General features: G+C 43.9%; 2 protein-coding genes across 3 annotated transcripts in view; one reads left to right on the plus strand and one right to left on the minus strand.

Annotated features, from left to right (window-relative positions):
• The window catches only part of ACACA (acetyl-CoA carboxylase alpha), a 272316-nt gene that overhangs the window by 237150 nt on the left and 12511 nt on the right, over positions 1-22655 (minus strand). The gene's annotated exons all lie outside the window — the stretch shown is intronic.
• On the plus strand, positions 8606-20421 carry C19H17orf78 (chromosome 19 C17orf78 homolog). Its single transcript, XM_067716023.1, is given in 8 exon segments — positions 8606-8775; positions 8777-8802; positions 10192-10358; positions 10360-10438; positions 13162-13311; positions 14286-14410; positions 15010-15132; positions 18086-20421. Coding segments are annotated over 8 exon segments (918 nt in total). The 3' UTR covers positions 18164-20421.

Raw genomic sequence — 22655 nt, forward strand, 5'->3', positions numbered from 1 at the left:
ATTTTAATCTTAAAGGCAGAGAGCATGTCTTATAGTTCGGTACTCCCCCTCCATAGCTAGGTAGAGATATTCGTACGGGTTTCATTGACTAAAATAAAGGCTGTCTCTGTACCTGAGAGGCCACTTGCTCCTGATATCTGCTTGTCCGTCTTCAGGTCACTTCTGGGAGGCAAAACCTCCAGTAGGATACTTAGCTGCTTTACAGACGGACAGATTTCATCAAGAAAGTCAGTGCCTTGAGCAGAATTGAGGCTCCAGTTGCAAGACAGAAGAAAAAGAAGACACTAAGGCCTTATCAGAACACTATGTTCCTTTGCTCTAGTCAACCGTTCAGGTTTGTCCAGGGTTAAAAGCCTGAGGGAACTTCACACCATAAGGTCAGAAAATGTCTTCAGGGAGGCCACCTTATAAGTCTGGTCCTGATGATGAAAGGTAGGATTACACAACGAAGGACAGTGTTCCCAGTGGAGACTCCCCACGATGTTTTCACATGGACACTTGAGTTTTCACAAGGCATATCAGCTCTCCCTCCCTCCTTATTATCCAATCCCAGACACTTCCAGTCCCTATCTGTGCTATCCATAATTGGCAGTCACCAAAGCCTAGCTGCCTCTTACATGACACCTCCAGCATCTTTTTTTTTTAAAAAAGCCCTTTCTAAGTCCTATACACTTCATAACTAAATACCTAAAGAAAGTATAAGGGGACCTTTATCTGAAGGCAGGGAAAATAACTTGTTGAGGTATTGCCCGATCCTGGGATTCTAACATTTTTTTTTTTTTTTTTTTTTTAACGGTACGCGAGCCTCTCACTTCCATGGCCTCTCCCGTTGCGGAGCACAGGCTCCAGACGCGCAGGCTCAGCGGCCATGGCTAACGGGCCCAACCGCTCCGCGGCACGTGGGATCCTCCCGGACCGGGGCACCAACCCGCATCCCCCAGCATCGGCAGGCGGACTCTCAACCACTGCGCCACCAGGGAAGCCCCTAACACTTTATATTGATCAGCTTTAAACCTTCTCATCTCTGACCTCACTCTCCTGCAGGCCTGTGAGAGCGCTCCCGGTGAGCTTACTCCCTGCTCCTGCCTCACCTTCTCTTCAGCTTCCCCAGCGTCTCCATTTCTCCCGTGTCCGACCTAGCTTTCTCCTGCTGCATTTCTCCTGCTACCTCTCCTCCTTCTTTCTCACCTGTCTATCCCAAACAAACACCTTCACCCTCCACTACTATTATTATATATGAAACACAGTAAATAATAAAATACACTAATAATTTTTGTAGAGCCTTTAAAGGAAAACTGAGCCATTGCTCAACTTCCTTTTATCCTTTTCATCCCTTCAGTCTTAAAGTTTCCCTGTATCATAACTTGTGCCAGAAGATTTCAGTGTCTTTTTTTTTTTAAAGACAGGTTTTTATATTATTTATTATATATTTATTTTTGGCTGCACAGCATGGGGGATCTTAGCTCCCCAACCAGAGATCGCAGAGTCTTAACTACTGGACCGCCAAGGAAGACCCCATCCTGTCTTTTTATTTTTATTATTTTTTAAAATAAATGTATTTGTTTTTTTGTTTTTTTGTTTTGTTTTTTTGCGTCACGCGGGCCTCTCACTGTTGTGGCCCTTCCGGTTGCGGAGCAACAGGCTCCGGACGCGCAAGTTCAGCGGCCATGGCTCATGGGAGCAGCCGCTCCGCGGCATGTGGGATCCTCCCAGACCAGGGCACGAACCCGTGTCCCCTGCACCGTCAGGCGGACCCTCAACCACTGCGCCACCAGGGAAGCCCATATGTATTTGTTTTTATTCTTGGCTGCATTGGGTCTTCATTTCTGTGCACGGGCTCCCTCCAGTTGCGGCGAGTGGGGGGCCACTCCTCGCCACGGTGCACGGGTCTCTCACCACGATGGCCTCTCCCGCTACAGAGCACAGGTTCCAGGCGTGTGGGCCTCAGTAGTTGTGGCATGTGGGCTCAGTAGTTGTGGCTCTCAGGCTCAGTACTTGTGGCCCACGGGCTTAGCTGCTCCGCGGCATGTGGGATCCTCCTGGACAAGGGCTCAAACCCATGTCCCCCGCATTGGAAGATGGACTCTTAATCATGCGCCACCAGGGAAGCCCCATCCCTGTCTTTTTAAATCTCATCTCTGGTTAACATACTAGACCAGCAAGTAGAAACAGCAACACAAGTCTTGTCTATCAGTGGAACTACTGTGCTGATGTGCCCAAATTTCTTAATGAAAACGAAAAGGGGTCTTCCCTGGTGGCGCAGTGGTTGAGTCTGCCTGCCGATGCAGGGGACACGGGTTCGTGCCCCAGTCCGGGAAGATCCCACGTGCCGCAGAGCGGCTAGGCCCGTGAGCCATGGCCACTGAGCCTGCGCGTCCGGAGCCTGTGCTCCGCAACGGGAGAGGCCACAACAGTGAGAGGTCCGCGTACCGCAAAAAAAAAAAAAAAAAAACCCGAAAAGGAAGAAAGAGGATAAAGGAAACCAAAATGAATGAAAATAAAATGTAGTTTAAATCAATGAATGAGATGGCCATATCAATTGACTAGCATAGTTCTGGGAGTGAATACAGGCAAGCAGACCTGAGAAGAACTGGTTCTTGGTATTGGCAATCTTAGCCAACAGAGCAGCAGGGACACAGCCTTCTCTGTGTTCTGCACTGTAAAGGGCTGAGTTCTTTAATCAAGTAAACCAGGCTTTAAATCCTGACTCTGTCACTAATCAGCTCCGTGACTTTGAGCAAATGACCTCCTTTCTGAGCCTCAGTTTCCTTGTCTATAAAACTGAGGTAGAACACATACCTTGTGAGGTTGTGTTTTGGATTAAATGTTATAACCAAAATGTAAAGTTTCTAGTACAAAACTTGGAACATAGTAGGCATGCTGAAAATATTACTTTCCCCTTTCTCTCTGGGCCCCTCTCCATTTCCACTAGTGTTCAGTTAAGAACAAAATATCCTATGGACGCTCAATGAATTCAGGAATGATTATGTTATTAAATTCACTACCCCAGGCCAATATTCCCAGGGTAACAGAGCATGTGATCAGGGACCTAGGGTTAATCTGAATCCTTTACCCTTACTTGTAGGGAGCAAGTAAACAGGAGAACTGGCTGTGGCTGAAGCATCAATCAAAGGGTTGGCACTGTGAGGGTATGCCTGGCCCTGCTAGGTCCCATGGTTGTACCACACTGAAAAGGCAATTCGGCCCCTTTGGGACAACAGGAACTTTCATATACTGCAGATGGGAGAGTAAATGGGGACAACATCTTAGAAAACAGGTTGGCATTAATTAGTGAGGCTGAACCCTGCATATGTTATAACCCAGTGTCCATTTCTGGGTTTATACTCTGGAGAAACTTTCAAATGTGCCCAGGAACACTGTTCCTTATGGCCCCAAACTGGAAGCAACCCAATGTCTCTCAGCAGTAGAACAGATAAATAAGTTATGGTACATTCATACAGTGAAATATTATAAAGCAATGAGAATGAACACATTATTGGTACACGAAACAATATGGATGAGTTTTACAGACATAATGTTGAGCAAAGAAAGTCAGACACAAAAGAGTGTGTTTCCCGTTATACATAGTGCAAAAATAGGCAAAACTCATCTGTGGTGGTAAAAAATCTGGATAATGGTTACTCCTGATGGTGGGTAGTGACTGGGAGACAACATAAAGAGAGGTGTATTCACTTTGTGTTATACATAATAAAAAGTTTACTTTAAAAAACATAGGGTATGATCTATCCATTTATGTAAGTGCAAGAGCAGGTAAAAAAATTTTTAAGTATTTTTAGTGATACATATGTAGATAGTTCACTATTTTTATAAATTTATTTATTTTTTGGCTACGTTGGGTCTTCGTTGCTGCACGCGGGCTTTCTCTAGTCGCGGCGAGCGGGGGCTACGCTTCGTTGCAGTGCACGGGCTTCTCGTTGCAGTGGCTTCTCTTGTTGTGGAGCACGGGCTCTAGGGACGTGGGCTTCAGTAGTCGTGGTGCGTGGGCTCAGTAGTTGAGGCTCACGGGGTCTAGAGTAGTTGTGGCGCACGGGCTTAGTTGCTCCACAGTCAGGACTTGAACCTGAGTCCCCTGCATTGGCAGACAGATTCTTAACCACTGCGCCATGAGGGAAGCCCCGATAGTTCACTATTTTTAAAAAGCATGGGAAAATAATGACTGGGAGAAGGGAAAGGAGTGTGACCAGAGGGACAGACATACAAGGAGCTTCTTAGCTACTGGCAACGTTCAATTTCTTACTTTGGGTGATGATTACATAATGTTCACATTATTATTATTATTACAAATATGCTTATGTCCTATATACTCTTCTATATGTATGCTATATTCCACAATAAAAGAATTTAAAATAAATCCAAACGAACAAATAAAAAACATACACCCTTAAAAGACAGAGTAGCAGAGTGTGGCATTGAGATGATAATTTTAGAGCTGGAAGAGGCCTCCGAAATCATCCTGTCCAACCATTTCATTAAAGGAACTGAAACAGAGGTCAGAGAAGGTAAGTGACTTCCTCAAAGTGATTCAATTACAGAGCCTAAGTACTCCTCCCACAGACCCACCCTGTTTCCTACTATCTGCCAGAGTTACATCTCTCACCTGCACGCAACATAAAACTCACCTATGTTATAGCTTTTTTTCCTCCTAAATTTGAAATTTTTGTTGTGGGGAAATGAGATCAGGAGAGAAATCCTCTCCTCCACAGATACTGCAAACACTTAGAAAACCAGTCAAAATGTCTGTAACAGGAAAGAAAAAAATGTCTAGTAGTAGAGAAACAGTTCTGGGTCTGTTTTTTCTACTACTGGATATTTTGACTCGTTAATGAAGCTCTCCCACTTCTCTGTACCCCACAGTATGGCTGCTCCAACCTGCAGGCTGACTTTTGGGAAGGGTCTGAGAGCGGGTAAAAGAAAACTTCTGCTTCATTTTGTACGAGCACAAGGTCTCTTTTGGGAAGAGTGAGCTCTTCTGCCACCTTGTGACAGAGAACGAGAATAGCCCTCACAGCCTTTCCTACCCCTGCTCCAAGGTGGCAGCACTGTAACAGGGCATCCAGGAACTAATCTACAGAAAATTTCAGACGGAGAGACAGCAGGGGAACATGTCTGACACCACAAGGGAAAAGAGAACAATGCAATTACATTAAGGAAATAGTAAGCAAAAACCATGAAGCCCAGGAAAGGCAGTGGAGCCCCTTTATTCTCTGCCCACCAGCCCTGCTAGGACAATCAGGCAACTGAGACAGTGCTGGTCTGGACCAATCAAGATTTGAGGCACTGATGTTACCTCTACTCGGCTGGCTTCACTTCTATCCTCCGTTCCATAGCCAAATGTCTTTCAAAGATGATCTACACTTCTTCACCTCCAATTCCCTCTCAGCCGCCTCCTACTTCCACCATGCCGCTGGAACTGCTCTTACAGAATTGTCAAATCCAGCGGACAGTTTGTCCAGTGGACAAATCCATTCCTTCCTTGAATCACCCTCCTTTCTTGGCTTCTAGAACATCCACTCTCCTGGTTTTCTTAGCTCAGATGCCACCTCCTGAGAGAAGTCTTCCCTGACCAGCCTACTTAAAGTGGCCTCCGGGAATTCCCTGGTATTTCAGTGGTTAGTCTGCGCTTTCACTGCCGAGGGCCCGGGTTCAACCCCTGGTTGGGGAACTAAGATCCTGCAAACTGCCAAAATAATAATAATAATAAATAAAGTGTCCTCTGTCATTCCTCCTTCACCTCATCACCTGTTTGTTGCTTCATGATGATTGTCACAATCTTTAATTATCTTGTATGTGTATTTGTATATTATTTATTGTTAGTCCTCTGTACTATTTTATTTTCAACCATGTTTACTGTCTGCTTCCCATTGTTTCACATGAACTCACACTTGGCCTTGCTCACTGCTAGAATAGTGTCTGGCACACAGTAGGTGCATAATAAAGACTTGCAGAAGGGGCTTCCCTGGTGGCGCAGTAGTTGAGAGTCCACCTGCCGATGCAGGGGACAAGGGTTCATGCCCCGGTCTGGGAAGATCCCGCATGCCGCGGAGCGGGTGGGCCCGTGAGCCATGGCCGCTGGGCCTGTGAGTCCGGAGCGGGAGAGGCCACAACAGTGAGAGGCCCGCGTACTACAAAAAAAAAAAAAAAAAAAGACTTGTAGAAGGAAGGAATGAAAGGCACTGTGGCTGCATGTTCAGCAGTTCCTCCCCTCCGTCCACATTTCAGGAAACATGTCCTTCAGTGACACCTCTGTCCTTTCTGTTTTCCCAAGATTTCTCTTCATGCTCAATTTAGCCAGATTTCAACCTGAATTAAAATGTCAGGAAACAGGGTAGTATTTCAATTATGTTTTGACTCAGACCTCATGAAATATCCTATGGAAAGTCCCTTGAATCAAGCTCCCTTTACATCATTATCAGAGCGTCAGCCTCTAGAACCTTCTTACCCATAATCAAACTTATAATGGCTCCAATGGAGTAAGTACATTCACAGTGGGTAAAGAGACTTCAGAGGGTCTTAGTAGATCTTCATTATTGCTATGATCCCCCTAGCTATGCTATCACAAAGTCTACAATTTTAGAAAAATCTAAAGGATACAATTTTAGAAAAATCTTCTACAACAGTTATCTGTGTAGGAAAGCCTTCCCAAACTGCAGGCAGTATCACTCACCTAGTGTACTTAGCTCTTCCTCACAACCTCTCAGCCCAGTAGTCATAGGAACGTGGTCCACCTACACTCACTTCACTATTCGGGAGTGTGAAAATGTGCAAAACCAGACAGGTATGTCCGTACTAAGGTAAGTTTATGTTTATAACTGTGAAGGGATTCTAGAGATCGCTGGGTTGGAACGCTCCATTTACAGAGGGGAAAACTGCGATCCATAGAAGTCAAGAAGTTTTTCTCACTGTGCCGCACTTAACCACACGGGCTGAACTGAAAGCCAGTTCTGTTGATTCCTAGTCCAGCGCCCTCGCCAGTGTAACTCACTGACTCACTCAGTCCTAGTTTCCTGCTCTATTCTAGAAATCACTTTCCTTAATAGAAATCTCTCCATCTCTTTATGTCGGTGTGTGAATAGCCGTGCCTGTGTCAGTGAGCATGTATGCGAATGTCTACGTGTCTCTGCGAGTATTTGTAAAGCATATCACTGGGTGTTTATATCCTTTCTCCCGGGGAAAGCTCTAGGTAATTACAGCTCCTTACGTCGGCACCAGCGGTGAAGTCAGGTGAAGATCTTCTGAATCAATCATTAACAAACAAACTTGGTCCTGTCTCCTGTCAGGAAATGTGGCAAAATAATTAGGGTGGAACCAGACTCTCCCAGGGTCAAACTTGGTTCCAGGCAGTGCAAGAATTTAGAGACGAGGCTATAGGTGGCTGTGACAGACCAGCAGTGTACTGTCTCTACAAGGAGAATGTGCCCAAGCTAACACGGATACCGTCTTGGTTTTCAGCCTAATCATTACATCCTATGATGCTAACAAGAAAGGTTAAGTACTTCTCTAGCCTAGTATTCTGGAAAATCCAAAGAGAAGCCTAGAAAGTGTTTAGGGGTCTATTCCGCCAGATAGAGATACAGCCAATACTTAGCAGATGATGCTTTCTCCATGTTATTCAACTCAGAGAGAGAGCTGTTTCATGGTAAGAAGTCTTCAGAGAGTGTGACGCATTCTTCCATTTTGTTCACGTAACTAACATTAAAATTGCTTTCACTGTTAGATGGCTTTCTTTCCTGCAAAGTACTGTCAGAGTTTCAGTATTGTCATCACCTAAGACTCCTAAATTCATAACCCCTCATAAGATGTTGTCTTCCTTTTTAAAGGCATTACATCAAAATAGATGGGGATGCTCGTGGGTGGGAAGAGCTGAGAAAGGGTAGTGTGAGGGTGGAATGGCACCGCTTGCTGCTCTTTGATAACTGTTTATTTAAGACATGATTGGGCTTCCCTGGTGGCGCAGTGGTTGAGAGTCCGCCTGCCGATGCAGGGGACACGGGTTCGTGCCCCGGTCCAGGAAGATCCCACATGCCGTGGAGCAACTAGGCCCGTGAGCCATGGCCGCTGAGCCTGCGCGTCCGGAGCCTGTGCTCCGCAACGGGAGAGGCCACAACAGTGAGAGGCCCGCGTACCGCAAAAAAAAAAAAAAAAAAAAGACATGATTTTTCAAAGTGTCCTAAACAGTTCATCTCTAAAATTAGCTGACCAAAGTTATTAGCTGACCAAACAGCATAAGGTGCAGCAGTAACAAATTTAACAAATGAAGAAATCTCACAACACCCTGTGAGTTATGTGCCAAAAAGCATAAATAACTATAACCTATCATTTAACCTATCATTCTATGGGAACCTGGAAAGATATCTTGTCCAACGATACACTTATTAAACTTTCAAAAGTTTTAATACAAGAAGGTAGATAAAACAGGAAGGAGAAGAGATAATAGGCAGTGTTTGAAGGAATGGGTTGGTTAGTCTTTCATTAACTTAGTTAACTCTTTTACCTTCTTTTTCCCTAAGGATAATAGACTGGTGCCCAGTTTTCTTTGTACTAGGCTAACTCCCACTTACGTAAATCTTGAAGTCCTTTTGAGGGAATGTCTGATCTCCCCAAGTGCAAGTTTTATAAGAAGGAACTGCATTCTTCTGTATCTCCCTCTCCAGTGCCCGGAATTCTCAAGCAGAAGTACCCAGTCAACCCTGACCTTTTTTTTCCCCCAGAACTCAGAGACAGCAGCTGCCAGGTGGAACTGCTGCCTGGTCTCTTCCTCTCAAAGGGCTATGCTAATGCAAGGTAGGGAATGGACCCTTGAAAAATCGTTTTGCCATTCCTGAACAGTTTTACCTTTAAAAGATGCTTGTCTCCCCCAATCCGAGCCCAGATCTCAAATATCCTGTTTAAAAGCTATGTATCCCCCTGTGAGGCTTTCTGGAAACCCATTTTTATCTTGTGTTTTTAAAAAAATTTATTTATTTATTTGGTTGCGCCAGGTCTTAGTTGTGGCAGGCGGGCTCCTTAGTTGCGGCTTGCAGGCTCCTTGGTTGTGGCATGTGAATTCTTAGTTGTGTCATGCATGTGGGATCTAGTTCCCTGACCAGGGATCGAACCCGGACCCCCTGCATTCGGAGCACGGAGTCTTATCCACTACGCCACCAGGGAAGTCCCTGGAAACCCATTTTTAAATGAACTGCTATTGACTCACAGACTTAGAGAACGAACTTACGGTTACCAGGGGAGAAGGGTGTGTGTGTCGGGGGGAGGGATAGTTAGGGAGTTTGGGGCTGACATGTACACATTGCTAGATTAAAAACGGATAACCAGGCTTCCCTGGTGACACAGTGGTTAAGAATCCGCCTGCCAATGCAGGGGACACGGGTTCAAGCCCTGGTCCAGGAAGATCCCACATGCCACAGAGCAACTCAGCCCATGCGCCACAGCTACTGAGCCTGCACTCTAGAGCCCGCGAGCCACAACTACTGAGCCCGCGTGCTTCAACTACTGAAGAGCCCACGCTCCGCAACAAGAGAAGCCAAAGCCACGACAATAAGAAGCCCTCACACCGCAACGAACAGTAGCCCCCACTCAATGCAACTAGAGAAAGCCCGCATGCAGCAGCAAAGACCCAATGCAGCCAAAAATAAATAAATTGATTAACTGAAACAAAAAGTTCTTCAAAAAACAAAAAAGAATGGATAACCAAAAGGACCTACTGTATAGCACAGGGAACTCTGCTCAGTATTCTGTAACAATCTAATTGGGAAAAGAATTTGAAAAAGAATAGATACATGTAACAAAAAATAAATTAAAAAATAAAATGTTCACTTATACAATATTAATTAATTAATTAATTAACTGTTGTTACCTAAGCCGTGGCTGCATAAATCAAAGAGACGGGGTGAGGAAAGAGAAGGAGGCGGCACTCAAGCGGCTCTGCGTTAGAAAAAACAACCTAGGAGCATCTCTCTGGGCTGCATTTACTGCAGTCACCAATCTTCATGGGACCCACGGCAGGAAGGGGGAAAGGCAGGGCTTGTATATTTAGTACATAGAAACATGCTGAGGAAGAACTGAAGGAAAAAGAGAAGAAAGTACAGCAGTGGGCCATGAACAGAAGTGGGCTGGCTGGGCACCATTCAGATTAAGAACTGGCTTCATTTTCCTACCTGGCTTTTCCCCTTCCAGAAGCTCGGACAGAAGCCAAATCGCCCACATTCATCCTAAATCAGGCTGTGGCTACCTTGCAGTGTCTTGGTTCTAGGAGCAAAGTGAAAGTCAACCTTGTATATTTGGAAAAAAGGCGAAAGGTCAAGCACACTCAGAAGAACCTGAGAGTCGTGCTGTTCCCCGCAGAAACAGCACTGCCCCCCACCGAGCTGTCACCTAACCCTCACATCCAAGGTTCAGATTGGATCCCTTGTGACAGGCAAAGGTGAGCTTGGAAAATGCGATGGAGGTAGGCGCTGCCTTCTGGCTGACGTCCTTGGAGGCAGGTAGAGCTTAATAGCAGCTAAAGCCTCAAGGAAATGGATTAGCCTCTCTCTCTTTAGGCAAATCTATGTAAATTTTTAAAATGTCATTTTAGTGCATGGATTAGGCTCTTTGGAATTTGATTAGTATGAACTGATTCCTATGGTCTGTTTACCCCATGAGAAACTGTGGCATACAAGAGAAATAACATCAAACAAGTGTTTATTTCTCCAATGCTCAGTTTCCATAGCTACAGATGAGAGATTTGACAAGATGATCTAATTTCTAGATATGTAAGCCCAACATCAATATGTAAGGCCTCTCAAATAGCCCTTTCAACCTGCTAGTATTATTACAGAATAATCTCTAAAGGAGATTTCCACTTAAATATAATGTACCTAATGTTCCCTATTTAAAATGAATTATTTTGCAATAAAGCATCATCCCCTAAATTATCCATTTCATAACTTTGCATTTCTTGTAGACCTCCTTAAAGTGGGGGAATTCTTGCTCAAATATTCTTAGCCAAAGAAAAGCTAATATTGCAATTCCATCAGCACTGGGAATAGACTGCTTGTATTTACAAACTTGCTCCACCTTAATACTCAGTTACCTAGCAGTTGAGACCTAAGAGATGAGCTGCCAACAGGGATGGACATTAATTTAGAAGCTGGGCAGAACTGGAACTACACTGACGGATGAAAAGCCTATTAAGTAGATTTTGAAACAGTGGCTCCCAGGAGGTGGGAAGACATGCCACACTGAAATCCCATTATCCCTGTGGCTAGAGGGCACAGTTCCTCTATGCAGAGATAGGATCTCTAGGTTTTTCCTCCTCTTTCAATCATAATATCACTCAGTTTGCAAAGTGTTTCTCACACCTGCTTTCTCATTTTTGTTTCCGATCTTCACATCACTCCTGTGAAATAGGTAGACCAAGAATTATTTTATTATAACCATCCTGCTGATAAGGAAACCAAAACTCAGAGAACTTATATGTTACTTTTCCAAAGTGAGATTTATCTTCATCTCATCTGACGCAGAAACACATATGCTGTCACTTCAGAGAACTGACTGGCACTATGCTGAAAAAAATGCCGCATAATTCTCTTGTTTTTCCTTTCGAGCCTGTTGGCTCTTTGTCTCTGCTTACCTTTGCCAACACTGTCTTCCTGATTAAACAAATCAAGGACTACTTCCCCTATAATTTGTGTACAGTACCTGGTACTGTGCCCACTGGCCTCTGAAGTAAAGAACTGTCATTTTCACACAGACTTAAGACCTGGGAGAATAATTCAGAAAAGTCAAGTAGGACGTACAGATCTCAATTTAATAGGCAATGACAGGAGGCCATTAAAAATAGAATAGGAACCACTGTCGGAACTGGATTAGATCAATTCGGGAGGCAGGTGAAGGTGGTTCCAGACCACAGCCAGCATCCGTCCGCACCCCATCTTTTCCACAGCTGTTTGAGTCACCATCATCTCTCATTTGGATTCTGCGAGAGCCTCCTAACAGGTTACTCTGCTTCTCCCAGGCCCCCCACTACAGTCTGTTTCCAACTCAGCAACCCACTGATCCTTTAAAAACAAAGCCATCCGGTCACTTCTCTGCGCAAAAACTTGCAACGGATCCCCACTTCAAGCAGAACAAAAACCAAAGTCCTCAAACTGGCCTACAAGGCCCTAAGTGATATGGACCCATTTCCTTCAGAAACTCCCTCATCTCCTATGACTGTCGCCTTGCTCACTCCACTGCAATCTCTCTGGCCTCCGTGCTCTTCCTCTAAGACGAAAACATGCCAGACACACTCTGCCCCAGGGCTTTTACGCTGTTCCCTCTGCCTAGTTCCCCAGCATCTGCCTGGCTAATCCCCTCACCTCCTTCAAGTCTCAGCTCAATTCTCATCTTCTCAATGAAACCAGCCTATCCTGTAGGTCGCCCAACCACTGCCCACCCGCACCCCTCCGACTGCCCCCTTACCTTTCTCTACTTTGTTTCTTTTCGTAGCACTTATCCCCTTCTAACAAACCATAAAACTTACTGTACTTATTGTCTGCTTCCCCCAGTCCCCCCTCAGCCCTCCTTCCTCCTTGCTTGTTCCCATGGTAGAGGGTACCCAGCTGATATATCCAAAGTACGGAAGCAGTCCCTGGCACATACTAGATATTCATTTTTAAATATTTGCTGAAAGAATGAAATTGAGGGGACATGAAGCTGGGAGGTCTCCCCTTCTTCCAGCTCCCCCTTTCCCCAAACCTCTCTCAAAGTCGTTGACTTAGACTCCACTAGACAGACCTGCCGCAGTCATTAAGGCAAATTATGCTACTTCATGTTCTTCCTTGGACTTTGGAGCCATCTTTTTTAAAGAAGGAAACTTTCAGTGGTGCTACACCCTCCATCCTTATTATCATTATGCCCTTACGAGTATGGCCATACTCCTTCACTCTGAACGTACATTAGTCAAAGGCGCCATGGGAATTTAATCCATATCTTATTAGTATCTCTATCCTCATTTATTCTTTGGCATTATTAAGGCCCACAATTTAAACCTATAGACAGATTGATGGGGCCACAGTTAGAAGTTCATATCAGCTGGGTAGAGCTAGGGTTTTGTCAGGTAAAATCAAAGGCAGGATAAAGTTTTCTCAGTTGTCCTTTCATTGTTTCTTTCTTGTTTTATAGCTTTTTTACCAGGGATCTCCCAGTGTAAGGTCTACCCAGTGATGGGGGCTTCATCAGAGACTTTTCCCACCACTACCACCTTCGTAACTCCTGGGAAAAAAGGAGAGAAAACTACAAGGATTGATGATTTTTCTAGTCCTCTGAAACAAGGTACAGAATAAGTAGAGGTAAGACAAGAACGGAAAGAAAAAGAAACATTTTCAGTCCCAACACCTGCCCGGGTCTCCTAGGATTTTCCTGGAGGTTGAGAAGTTACACAGTTTGCATTAGAAAATCACTCCATTTCTTATGGGAAAAAAATCAGCTTCTCTATAAAGAAGGTCCCAGAAATGTTTGTAGCTTGACACTATTAATAATCCTTCACCTCCACACAAGTTGAGCTCACCTTGTAGCCAGATTCGGGGACAGCATAAAGGGTATTGGTGTGGTGGGTAATTCCAGCCATCATGTGAATAGAGAGGCGACATTTAAACTCTAAGCACTCGTTACAGTGATGACAACAACCAAGAAGCATGTTTTCATCTGCATTGTTTTTACAAAGAGCCCTCCCTAAATTGGCCAGGACTCAAATTCTGTAAGATTTCAGTTTGGGTTACATCCCAGTTCCAACAGGAGAAACGTAAATAGGAGATTAGTATTAACAAGATGCATATGAGCCATTTGTCCCCAAATTTGGCTTATGACCCAAAAACAATGGCAATTTACCTCTGTCCCTCATATGCCCCACTAAATTGAGAAGAGCACAGGAAATGTGATTTGCTAATCCCATACAGTATGTGTGTTGAGGCACAAGGACAGAGACCCTGAGAGGGCTGCTGGTGACAGACTCCCTCGCGTAACTTTTCTTTCCATGAAAGCAGTGCAAGAATCAATCCTACTTGATCATGGAAAAATTCCAAATCCTAGTAAAGGTGACTCTGGGAAGAGACTGCAAAGGAGGTTAGAGCAGAGCCCATGATGCCTACTCCACTCCTGACTCTGAACTGGAAATTCAGCCTCTGTCTCTGAATCAGGCTGGGCCCCTATTCGTCTTGTGAGCCAGGAGACCTTCAAGTCAAAAGGTCAATCTTTTCCTTCTCTCAAGTTCTCTTTTCTCCCTTTTCTATTCCTCTCTCTCTTTTTAGACACAGATGAGGACCTAGAGAAGAGGCAGAAATGGAGCATCGTGGTCAAATTTCTGATTGCAGTCACCTTGTTGTTCAGGGGAATTGCCATTATAGTGTTCATCATTTTTGAAGTCCCATGCCCTGTAAGTTTGCTGATGTACTGGGTCCTTGGGCTTGATCTATAATAGACCTCCTTCTGTCCCAGAGGCAGGCTGGCATAATGAGAAAAGCACAGACTTTGGAGTCTGGACACACCTGCCACTCTACACTCACTAGCTGAGTGGCTTTGAGAAAGTTGTTTGCCTTCTCCAACTGCAGCTGCCTCATCTTTAAAATGGGACTAATGATATTTGCCTCTCATGGTGGTTATGAAGTTTAATGGAGATTCTGTGGGAAAGGCTCCTGGCACGTAGAGGTGCTTGCTAAATGCAAGTTCCTTTCCTCTGCTGTACTTATGCATTCTCTAGGGAGGATAGAGCCAATAGGAATGCATATTTTCTTTTTCCTTAGAAGAGATGATTTTCAGGAATTCTTTGGAGGTCCAGTGCTTAGGACTCCATGCTTTCACTGCCAGGCCCGGGTTCGATCCCTGGCTGGGGAACTAAGATCCCATAAGTCGTGTGGCACAGCCAAAAAAAACAAGAGAGATGATTTTCTTTAAATGGCCTGATGTGAGGTTTGGAAGATAATCAGATGCACAGCAGCCACCTGAAGTTAATACCAGGTCATTTTCTCCCTTCAGAGTCAATGCCTAGGAGCCAGAGAGCTATGCCAATGCCAGAGGTTGTGGAGAAGGCAAAGAAAGGAAGGCCAGCAACCTGGTGTAGCTGAATCCCAGACTGACTCTCAGCCCAAAAAGGAAAGTGTTCTCTGTATGGCTATTGTCACTTGCCTAGAGAAAATGGGGTTAATATATAAATCCTGGGAGACAGGAAGCTGCTTGAATTATGCAGCAAATGTGGGTAATTCTTTTATGTGTCAGGAAATGGGCAGGTATTTGTACTACTGTTTTCTTAACATCTGCAGGGTCATAATACAATAGGGTACTTATTGAAAATAGCTATTTATGGGCATCAGGTATAATAAATCAGAATGGCTAGAGTGGGACCAGGAATCTTATTTTTAAGATTTTTTTTCACTGGACCACCAGAGAAGTGTTTTTTTTTTTAGATTTTTAACAAGCTCCCTAAGTAGAGGTGGTTTTACTGTGAAATTAATGAAGCTTAAACTCAGGACCCACGGGACCTGCACAAAGGCTTTGAATCCAATTTTGTATTTTTAAAATCTGTATTCTTTTTCTTTAAAAAGGGTCCCTGAAATTGTAAGAGCTTCAGAGCCCACAACCTACGTCTCCATCCCTGCCCCTGGGTAACTCTGACATACAACACAGTTCAGGAACCACCACACTTGAACACAGCCTGAATACTTGGCAAAGCACCTTCTTTCTTCCCTGCCCTGGGGTTTCCTGGCAGGATTATAAATCCATATTGCACTTTAGTGTGTAAGTCAGACACCACACCACCGGCTCAGCATGGCTGCTTTAAATAGTTTTCCCACCAGGAATGGACTCAGCCTTTGACTACAAGAAAGTGATGGGTACCTTCTCTACATCTAAAAACCCACTGAAACAAAGAGATGAGGTCTCCAATACTTTTTTAAATTAAAGAAGGTGGCCACTTTTGTAGAATTACAGCACTGAGAATGGGTCTCAAAGATTATATAGTCCAGGATGGGACACACCCTTTAGTTCCATGTCAACCGCACATATCAATAATCAAGTAGAGGACTTCCCTGGTGGCGCAGTGGTTAAGAATCCGCCTGCCAATGGAGGGGACATGGGTTCAATCCCTGGTCTTGGAAGATCCCACATGCCGCAGAACAACTAAGCCTGTGCGCCACAACTACTGAGCCTGCGCTCTAGAGCCCGTGAGCCACAACTACTGAGCCCACGTGCTGCAGCTCCTGAAGCCTACGCACCTAGAGCCATGCTCCACAACAAGAGAAGGCACCACAATGAGAAGCCGCGCACCGCAACTAAGAGTAGCCCCCATTCACCGCAACTAGAGAGAGCCCGTGTGCAGCAACGAAGACCCAATGCAGCCAAAAAATAATAATGATAATAATAATCAAGCATAGTGCAACTAGAAGATGAATACATTCCAGAGGTCTAGTGCACAGCATAGAGATTATAGTCACCATATTTTATACTTCAAAATTGCTAAGAGACTAGATCTTATACATTCTCACCACAAAAAAGCAATGATAATTATGTGACGTGATGGGATGTTAGCTAAAGCTACCGTGGTAATCACACTGCAATTTACAAATGCATCAAATCAACACGCTGGACACCTTAAACTTACACAATGTTATATGAAAATTAAATCTCAATTAAAAAAAATCAAGCATGGGGCTTCCCTGGTGGCGCAGTGGTTGAGAATCTGCCTGCCAATGCAGGGGACACGGGTTCGAGCCCTGGTCTGGGAAGATCCTACATGCCGCAGAGCAACTAGGCCCGTGAGGCACAACTACTGAGCCTGTGCGTCTGGAGCCTGTGCTCCGCAACAAGAGAGGCCGTGATAGTGAAAGGCCCGCGCACCGCGATGAAGAGTGGCCCCCGCTTGCCGCAACTAGAGAAAACCCTCACACAGAAACGAAGACCCAACACAGCCAAAAATAAATAAATAAATAAATATTTTTTTTAAAAAAAAATCAAGCATGGCACTCTTTCCACCCAGGCATGGCATCAATCTTTTTTATCACAGTGCTTTAGGTATCCAATGCCAACTTATTTGTCATCTCTGGTCGAGGTTAATATTTTCTATAATCCTGTTTCTGCTAATGTTAGATGATGAGCCCAGGTAAATCAGTATAATTCTATAATTTAGTGTATTTTTAGTTCTTTAATCCAATCAACATTATCATTTCTACTGAACATTGAAAGAAATAGGCCTGAAGGGGACTAAAAAGTCTAGTCCAGAATTAGAAGAAGCCACGTAACAGCAACTCTGATTGAATTTCTCCCATGAACAAAATAAGATACTAAACGATAAAGGAATTAATTTTAAAAAAGAAATTTTATACCCACTGCCTCATTTGAGCCTCATAAAAATCCTGGGAAGTAGCTAGGGTGGGTATCTACATCTTACTGATACTTAAACTAAGGCTTAGAAAGGTTATTGACTTTCCCATGGTCACACACCTAGTGGAAACAGAACTAAAATTCAGGTCTTTTAATTCCTATACTGGATTTATTGGCATATTCATCTCTTCCACAAAATTTTACTGAAAGCCTTGAACTGAAGTTCCCTGCCTTCAAGAGGCTTAGAGTCTATGTTCATAAACAGTTAAGCATTTAGAAAGTGCATACAAAATCAGGTGGGGCACGGTATAATGAGAGTGGAATGGGATTAGTAAAAAATATTTGGTCCACATTGACCCAGATCTTTGCCCCTTCTCAAACAGAGTGAGATTGTTTGGGCCTGATTCCAGGAATGAAGTCGAATCCCTGTGCATCTGGGATCCAAAGTAGCTGCACATCCAGGGCCCTTTCCATTCAAGGCAAATCGGTCAAACAAGGGATGGCTGGGCTGTTTATTAGGAGGTTATTGGTTTCAACAAACTGTAGGTTCTCATACATAAGTGCACTTTGCTGATACTTTCGCAGTGTAAAGCACAATAAATTTTCCTAGAATCGATGGGTAACAAAGGCGAAATGATGTGCACAGGGTTTAGTACTAAGCTATCTCTTTGTTGGTACATTAAGAAATACCCATTTGCATCCTTCTTTATCTTTCATATTTCCTTTCAATCTCTAGGTTGGACAAGATGCTCCCAAATCATCAAGCCCCAAGAAAGCTGCAGAGATCACTGTGGTCCATGAGACATACTTCTGAAAAGTTCTGCTCTGCCTCACACACTGAATGAAAGATACTACATTGTCTTCTCCCTACTATTAATCAGTATGGGCAGATTCTTGCTAATCCTACCCTCGTATCTTCAGCAGGGACATTACGATCAGACAGTAATGCCAGGCCAATGAGGGGGAAGCCTGGGCTCCAGAGTTACTCTCATGCCTTTGCTACTGACTTAGCCACAAGCCTCTGAAATTCACTTGGTAATCCCACAAAAAATGGATATTTTTTTCACCCCATCAAATGAAAACAAAAAGTCTTCCCTCTGAGCACTATGAATGGACCCATTACTCTCTTTGACAAAAGGTTTAAACACAGCCTCCAAGGAACTGAGCAAAGCAGCCCTTGGTGTGGCACATTCACCAAGTCCTCGATTGTCCTCTCTGCTGACCTCACGCGCACTGGCTCTCAGCCAGCTGAGGGTGGGGCTCCTGTTTTCCCAGGCTGGCATTCATAGGGCTTTATGACTTAGCCTCTGCCACTATATGCAGCCCTCCACACACTGGGAAAGGGAACGTGACCCTAAGCGTTCCAAAAGTCCTCCTCGTGACTCATCCCCAAAGCACTTAGGGACTGCGTACAAATAGGATCCAGACTGGGAATTCCCTGGTGGTCTAGTAGTTAGGACTCGGCACTTTCACTGCTGTGGCCTGGGTTCAATCCCTGGTCGGGGAACTGAGATCCTGCAAGCTGTGCAGCACAGCCAAAAGACAAAAGCAAACAAGCAAAATCAAATAGGATCCAGACAAGGTCTGCTGATAATCCAGAATTCCTAAAGTTGGTCTGACATTATACCTTACCATCACAGTGAGCCGCAGACATTCTGAACAAGGATTCCAGAGCAACATGATTATGTGCTCCTTCTCACAGAGGCATGGCTCTAAGTCACGTCTGACTTACTTAAATGAGTTTGGTGAGAAAGTGAAACAGCTGGTTTTTATTTTAATACTCAATGCAATATTTTACTGTATTTCTTAGCTGTGGTTTCTTCCCTTCCCTTACCTCAGCTAAGAGATAGTTTAAGAAAGGCTCAGTTTATAAAATTTATTATGAAATTAGATTTTTATTTATACATTGTAATTTTTCATAAAACTCAAAACTATGGATTACAATGCATATGACTTTTTACAATGAAACGAGACATCTACAATCTATTTTGTGTATCAAAGAATATTCTACTTGTTTTACCATTATAAATTGTCCTACTTGCGAAATTTTCTGAACATGTTAAGTAAAAAACTGTCAACTAATATATCAATACTTTCAATGTTAAGCTAATTGAGTATTACCTAACAATGAATTTTTGCAACAACTAATCTTTTTTTTAATTATTTATTTATTTTTTATTTTTGGCTGCATTGGGTCTTCATTGCGGTACACAGGCTTCTCACCATGGTGGCTTCTCGTTGCAGAGCATGGGCTCTAGGCATGCGGGCTCAGTAGTTGTGGCTTGTGGGCTCTAGAGCACAGGCTCAGTAGCTGTGGCGCACGGGCTTAGTTGCTCCACGGCATGTGGGATCTTTCCAGACCAGGGCTTGAACCCATGTTTCCTGCATTGGAAGGCAGATTCTTAACCACTGTGCCACCAGGGAAGTCCCCAACTAATCTTACAAATTCAAAATTACTACTCAAACCTGTGTTCTAAAAACTGCATTTTGGAAATGTTTTTATTATGATGGTGGCATGAAACAGCTGACCTTGAAATAGAGCTTCAGTGAAAAAGGGACTGGCATGAGGGATACAAAGGGTGTTGTCCTGATTCTTTTCATGCGTCTGAAACCATTCCATTTCATTTTGGTGAAATGTGCCTATTCCTAAGTAATTGTTTTCTTAATTCTCTGGTAACAACAACAACATATACAAATCATATCCTCCTTTCTTTCACTTTAAGTACTGTCCAAAAAGGTACAACATCTAGCCTTAAGCCCTGATTTGATATTCAAGCTAACCCTAGAAGAGATGGAACCAAGCATGGATGATGATAATTTTCAAGGAAGCCCTAGAGATCCTCTAGGTGCCCTAAAGTTCCACAGAGCATGCTTTGAAAATATGTTAGGCGGAGAGGCAAGACCACTGAGGCTGGCATTTGAATAAATGAGTATCACCCTCCACTGATTCACAGCATCACCTCCAGTTTATCCTGCCATCTGTGGCTCAGTCTAACCATGAAATAGGGGGAAAAAAACCCGCTCCTCCTCAAGACCACTAGGGAGGATGATTAAAAACATTCCATACTTAAAGCTCTTGGTCTAAGACTGATACCTACATTCATCCCCACCTTCCCAGGCTTTATCCACCAGAGAATGTCGTTTCCTTTAGTCCAGAAACAGGAGATAAAACCTGTGGCAGAGTCTACACTCATTAGGTCTACTGCAAGAATATAATTTGGGTAACATGTACAGTGACCTTTCTTTATAGAGATTCACCAATGGAATGGAAATTGTTTATTTTGCTTTGGGGACTTGTTTCCCCAGCCAAAGCAAGGTCCCTTTGAGGATTTTCTGACTCCCTAATCAGTTAACAATTTTGAATATCGTATTCTCTTACCAGTGGAGATCTTTGAAAACTAAAAGATAAGAGAGAGAGCGGAAGAGAAGGGAGAACTCCCACGTGGACCTTGGGAAGTGACCTTTATTCTTTTTTTCCCTATAGGCATCCTCTGTATTTATTTATTTATTTATTCATTCATCTTTATTGGTGTATAAATGCTTTACAATGTTGTTAGTTTCTGCTGTACAACAAAGTGAATCAGCTACATGTATACATATATCCCCATAAGCCCTCCCTCTTGAGCTTCCCTCCCACCTCCCTATCCCACCCCTCCAGGTCGTCACAAAGCATTGAGCTGATCTTCCTGTGCTATGCAGCAGCTTCCCACTAGCCATCCATTTTACATTTGGTAGTGTATATATGACAATGCTACTCTCTCACTTTGTCCCAGCTTGCCCCGCCTCGTGTCCTCAAGTCTGTTCTCTGCAGATCACTTCACAGCAGGGCACAATACTCCCTGTCACCACTATAGACTGAGCTATAGACTCAACTTGATAAAACGCCATTTCTATGGGGAGCCAATTATTCCTCTGGGAAGTGACTAGTCAGCAAGGTTTTTAACTGCAAATTCTTTCTCATTAAGTTACCACACATTGTGTTTCTGATTATTAAAGTACATCCTCATTATCAAAATGTTTAGAAAATACTGGAAAGTAAAAAGAATAAAAGAAAAAAATTATAGCTAATCCTTCTTCCCAGAGATAACCACTACTAACACTTTGATGCATCTCTTTACAGATTATAAATATATACACATATACATAAAAAGATACATATGTTACACAAACACCACCATACTCTTCATACCATTTTAAACCTGTCTCCCTCTCTTGGCTAATATATTACTACCATATTTCCAGTTAGCACAAGTATGAAGTTGTGTTTTTTTCAAGTCTTAGGCTGGAGAGGACTGAAAGTCATTCTACCTTTTTTAAGAGTCTGAGTCACCCCAGTACTTTTTGATAGGCCCAAAGATTAAAGGAGGTAGCTGCTTAGGGCAGAGAAAGCACATTCACAGACACCTGCAATTTAAACTTGTGATGGTATTGCAAAATGACATTCAGTAAATAGTTGTACTTGTGCATGTGTTAAAAGCATGACTTTATTCAAAGGAAGCACTTAAAATACACAATTTTATATTTCTGTTTTGCCATTTCTTCATTTTTTAAGATCTACCTGTGATTTCAACAATCAAAGTGACTGGGCTTCCCTGGTGGCGCGGTGGTTAGGAATCCACCTGCCAATGCAGGGGACACGGGTTCGAACCCTGGTCTGGGAAGATCCCACATGCCGTGGAGCAACTAAGCCCGCGAGCCACAACTACTGAGCCCATGTGCCTAGAGCCTGTGCTCCGCAACAAGAGAAGCATCGCAGTGAGAAGCCCGCGCACCACAACGAAGAGTAGCTCCTGCTCGCCGCAACTAGAGAAAGCCCGCACGCAGCAACGAAGACCCAACACAGCCAAAAATAAATAAATAAAATTTAAAAAAAAAAAAAGCAAAGTGACCTAGGCCTCTCTGGGTCTCTGACAGGCCTGAGCAGGCTGCCAGCAACCCTCTTTCTCTGCACACCCAGGCTAGTGCAAGGGGTTACTAACCAGAGAGGGACCTAAGGTGGTTCTAGCCCTACACGTTTTTCTCCCCACCCTTCCCTCCCTCTTATTTTGGAGACTCTTTAAGCACAGTCCAGTAGATTCTGACCTAGAGCACTTTTCCTACATTATGTCCCAAACTAGCCATTTTCCAAGGAAGAGTTGCTATGTGTACTTAGGACTAGCAGTCAGGAGCCCTTCTTTGTTTTGCCCTGTTCAGGTTGATGGTCTTACGGGCCTTCCTCCCCTTACACTCTGATCCTCCCCTCCTGCCTCCACTCTTCCCCTGCATTCTCAGAAAGGATTCCTTTCCCAGAGTTCACACCTGGCCCT

This window comes from Pseudorca crassidens, chromosome 19 (assembly GCF_039906515.1).
Source record: "Pseudorca crassidens isolate mPseCra1 chromosome 19, mPseCra1.hap1, whole genome shotgun sequence".
Taxonomy (NCBI): domain Eukaryota; kingdom Metazoa; phylum Chordata; class Mammalia; order Artiodactyla; family Delphinidae; genus Pseudorca; species Pseudorca crassidens.